At 62.0% G+C, this 4,258-nt stretch overlaps 1 protein-coding gene across 1 annotated transcript; it reads left to right on the top strand.

Annotated features, from left to right (window-relative positions):
- The first annotated feature begins 900 nt into the window (after positions 1 to 900).
- Positions 901 to 4,078, top strand: LOC123254503 (E3 ubiquitin-protein ligase HECW1-like). Its single transcript, XM_044683509.1, has 4 exons — positions 901 to 950; positions 1,534 to 1,632; positions 2,472 to 2,601; positions 3,896 to 4,078. The coding sequence occupies exons 1-4, from the start codon at positions 901 to 903 to the stop codon at positions 4,049 to 4,051; spliced, it is 435 nt and encodes a 144-aa protein (XP_044539444.1). The 3' UTR covers positions 4,052 to 4,078.
- The last annotated feature ends 180 nt before the right edge of the window (positions 4,079 to 4,258 follow it).

Genomic DNA, 4,258 nt, shown 5'->3' on the forward strand with positions numbered 1-4,258 from the left:
GAGCCAGGCACGAGGAGGAGGCGGGAAACGGCCGGCTGCTGGGACAAGGCGGAGGCGGCCGAGAAGGGCCCTCGCGCGGTGTCTCCCGGCCCTGCAGGGTGAGGGTCCGAGTCGGGCAGGACGAGAAATCGGCAGCTCCAAGCCAGCCGAACCCGGAGGAAGCGGAGGAGCTTCGACGGAGAGGGAAGGCCATTGTGGCTCCCGGCCAGGCCCGGCGGGACAGGGAGGCGGCCGGAGAAGCCTCAGCGGGTGCCGCGGGGGCGAGCTGGGCGAGGAAGGGCGCCCGGCGGCCCTCAGAGGGCCCGAGATGAGAAACGCTCGAGAGGAGCCCAAGAAGGGCCCCAAGACCCCCGGGAGCCGCGGAAGGCTCTGCCTGGGGAGCGGCTGGGAAGGGAGCAGGCGGAGGCAGGCGGAGGCTTTCTCCTCAACGGCCGGGACTAACTCCACAAAGAGAGGCGCGAGGACCGCCCGAGCTGGAGCCGCAGAGAAGGCCGCCCGCGCGGGGAGCATAGCCAGGAGCTGGGCCAGGCCGGGGAAGCCGATGGAGGGCGGCGAGATGTCCTGGGCGAGGAGGGAAGGTGGAAGAGGGGCCGGCAAGAGACGCAGAAAAGATCCCGAGGCCTGGGGAGGGGGAGGTGGCCGAGGGCCTGCCAGTGAGCATCCGCCCCAGGGGAAACGGAACTTTACTGCGGCCGGACCACAGCGTGGGGGCCGGCGAGGCAGCCGGGATGGAAGGCCCGAGAGCCACCACAAGACGGTACCCCCCAGCCTTCCCGCAGAGTCTCAGGAAGAAAACACCAGGGAGGAGGCAGCCGTGGGTGACCTCCTTGGGGGAGAGATCAGGAGCATCCGCGGATAGAGCTAAATAATTCGGGGTGGGGGCAGGCGGAGGGACCCGCGATGTCCTCCGTGGGGGACTCCCATTGTGGAAGCTCCCTCCATCAATGCAGGTCAGTAACTTGTGCTCCAAGGCTGACCCTCTCTCAGCCATGTCACGCCGCCTTTCTGCTGTTTTGCTTTTAAACTCTTACTTTCTGTCTGAATAACAACTCCAAGACAGAAGGAAGAGGGCCGAGAAAATGTAAGGGACTTGCTCAAGGTCACACAACCAGGAAGCATCTGAGGCCACATTTGAACTCTGGTCCTCCCAACTCCAGGCCTGGTGCTCTACCCACTGGGCCACCTGGCTGCCCCTACATCCCCTTTCGATAAAGAATGATAAAGCAAGACATGTTCAGGGCTCACGTGGATCCAGAAGCATGATCGTGCCCACGGGGCACTCTTGGGCTCCACGGCCAGTGAGGCAGCAGATGACCTGGTGAGGAGTCAGGAAGAAGGGGGTGATGGGGCCGGGGCCGGGGCTGAGCTTCAGCCCCTCATAGGCAGATCCAGACTGTGCCAGAGAAGAGAGAAAGAAGGGAAGGAACGTGGGGCAGGGGTGAGCCCCCAGGGAGGGAGGATCTGAGGCTGGCGACCCCCTGCCCCTCGCTGCTCTCCCTCTCACTCCTACCGGTTGTGCCATGTGCCCCACAGGTTTCGCTTCAGCGGCCGCATCCTGGGTCTCGCCCTCATCCATCAGTACCTTCTCGATGCCTTCTTCACGAGACCCTTCTACAAGGCCCTGCTTCGGCTGTGAGTGTATGGTTGGGGGCTTCTCCTTGGGCCCCTGAACCCTGGGGGCCCCCTACCCCCTCCTCTGGCCACCCAAGACTGATAAATGGGGGCGGCTCTTGTGTCTGTAGCCGAGGGTGAAGGTCACCCCATCTTGCTGGGCCCCTCAGAGCCGGGGCCCCAAAGTCTCCCCCCTGGGCCTTATGGGGGTTTAGCCTGGGGTAGTGCTGTGGGCAGTGAAGCGGAGTCAAGCCAACGGGCATTTATTAAACTCCTGCTGTGTGCCAGGCACTGTGCCAAGCACTGGGCATACCAAGGAGGCAAAAGCAGCCCCTGCCCTGGAGGAACTCCCAGGCTAACCATCAGGGATCCCGAGTTCAAGTCCCAGCTCTGCCCCTTGCTCCATTCTTGGCCTCAGTTTTCCCATCTCTAAAATGAAGAAATGAAGAATGGGCTCTTCTGAAGGCTCCCCAGTGTCCCTCCCATCTCTAAATCCCCTGGAAGGGTGGTAGGAGGCGGCCCTGGAGAGCTGGCCCCGAGCCAGGAAGCCCCGGGGCTCCCCTCCTGCCTCCGACACACGCCAGTGGTGGGACTCTGGCCAGGACGCTTGGTGTCTCCCCTCGCTAAGCTCCTCTCTGGGCCTGGCGCTGCAGAGAAGATGCCAGCCTGTGTGGGCAGAAGGGCTTTCCTCCCCTGGGAGTCCCCTGCACCGTGACCCTTGGGGCCAGGCTCTCCCCGTCCTGTGCTCCTCTGCAGGGGGGCTGGAAAGACCTCGGGGGTGGGGGGGACCCAAAAGCAGGCTCTGGCGTCTCAGCAGGGTCCCCCGGCCTCCGGCCTCTCCCCTTCTGCCCTTTCCTCAGGCCCTGCGACCTGAGTGACTTGGAGTACCTGGATGAGGAGTTCCACCAGAGCCTGCAGTGGATGAAGGACAACAACATCACGGACATCCTGGACCTCACGTTCACCGTCAACGAGGAGGTGTTTGGGCAGGTCCGTGTGGCGGGGCGGCCGGGCGGCCGGGCGGCGGGGCCAGGTCAGGGCCGACGGGGGGCTCAGACGCACGGAGGTGGGAGACGGAACATCACTGTGAGGCCTCGGAGGGCAGTAGGGAGCCACTGAAACCTCCTGAGCTAGGGAGTAAGGGTGAGCTCTGGGCTTTAAGACAATCACCTTCTTTAAATGGAGTTAAAATTGTAAAAAGATGATCCCTGAAGTCACTGGGCCACTCAGTAGATAGAGAGCCAGGCTTGGAGACGGAAGTCCTGGGTTCCAATCTGGCTGCAGACACTTCCTGCTGTGAGACCCTGGCGAAGTCATTTCGCCCCCCACTGCCTAGGGCTCGGCGCTCCCCTGCCTTGGAACCGATACCCAGATCTGAGCCCAAGACAGGCGGTGAGGGCTAAAAAGCGAGCACCTCTTTGGGGTCTGCTTGGATGATGGATTCGAGAGGAGAGCCAGGCGGTGCCACCCGTGCGGACAGGCCGTGGGGGCTGAGAGAGGGAGGAATGACCAGAGTCCATCCATGCCTGGATCATCATAGTAACAGCCCGTGATCGGAGCGCCCACGATGACAGGATCATCCCATTCACAGAGGAAGGAACTGAGGCAGAGGGGAAAGGCCTCGGCTCGCACAACTGTTAGGTGTCTGAGCCCAGATTGGAACTCGAGTCTTCCTGACTCCCAAGTCCGGTGCTCTGTCCACTGCGCCACCCAGCTGGATGAAGGCAGAAGGGAGAATAAAGATTGAGGACTAACTCTGAGGATGCCAGCCCGAGCTTCTGGCAAGTGGGAGGAATGGGTTCGGGTTCGGATCCGAACCTTCTCCCAGCCGCTATGGAAGCCAGGGACCTTCTCCCCATGTGGGCGTAGGGCTCCGTGCTAGGAGGCTGACCTCCAGAGGAGTGGGAGGTGCCAGTGGTGCCAATGGGGCCAACGCCATCTCTCCTCAGACACGCAAAGCGACGGTGTGTTTCCTGAAAGGGGGCAGTTCCTCCTGATGCCTAACCCGACCCACCCCCCGGGACGTTCGCTGGCTTTGGTCACGGGCCCTGGGCGCCAACCCAAAAAGTTCTGTCCCTTCTGGCCGAGAGACCGGGGACCGGTGCCCGAAACTCACCTAGACTGAGGGGTTGGGTGGGGGCCAGATCTAGCACCCCCCGAGCTCATGCTGCTTCTCCCTTCAGGAGAGACGGGGAGGGGGCAGAACCCGGAGCCCCCGGCTGGCTTCTTTGGCCCTCTCTGCAGTGCCACAGAACCCTGAAGCTGCTTTTCTTTCCCCTGGAAGGTGACAGAAAGAGAGCTGAAGTCCGGCGGGGCAAATACCCAGGTGACGGAAAAGAACAAGAAGGAATACATCGAGAGGATGGTGAAGTGGCGAGTGGAGCGGGGGGTCGTGCAGCAAACGGAGGCGCTCGTCCGGGGCTTCTATGAAGTGAGATGATCAGTTTCTTCTCTTCCTCCCCCCCTTCCTCCTCCTCATCTTCTTCCTTCTCCTCTTCTCCTTCATCCTTGTCTTCTACCTCTTCCTCCTCCTCTTCTTCCTCCTCTTTCTCCTCTTCCTCCTCCTCCTCTTCTTCCTCCTCCTCCTCTTCTTCCTCCTCCTCCTCTTCTTCCTCCTCTTCCTCCTCCTCTTCTTCCTCCTCTTCCT

This window comes from Gracilinanus agilis, unplaced genomic scaffold (assembly GCF_016433145.1).
Source record: "Gracilinanus agilis isolate LMUSP501 unplaced genomic scaffold, AgileGrace unplaced_scaffold23433, whole genome shotgun sequence".
Lineage (NCBI taxonomy): Eukaryota > Metazoa > Chordata > Mammalia > Didelphimorphia > Didelphidae > Gracilinanus > Gracilinanus agilis.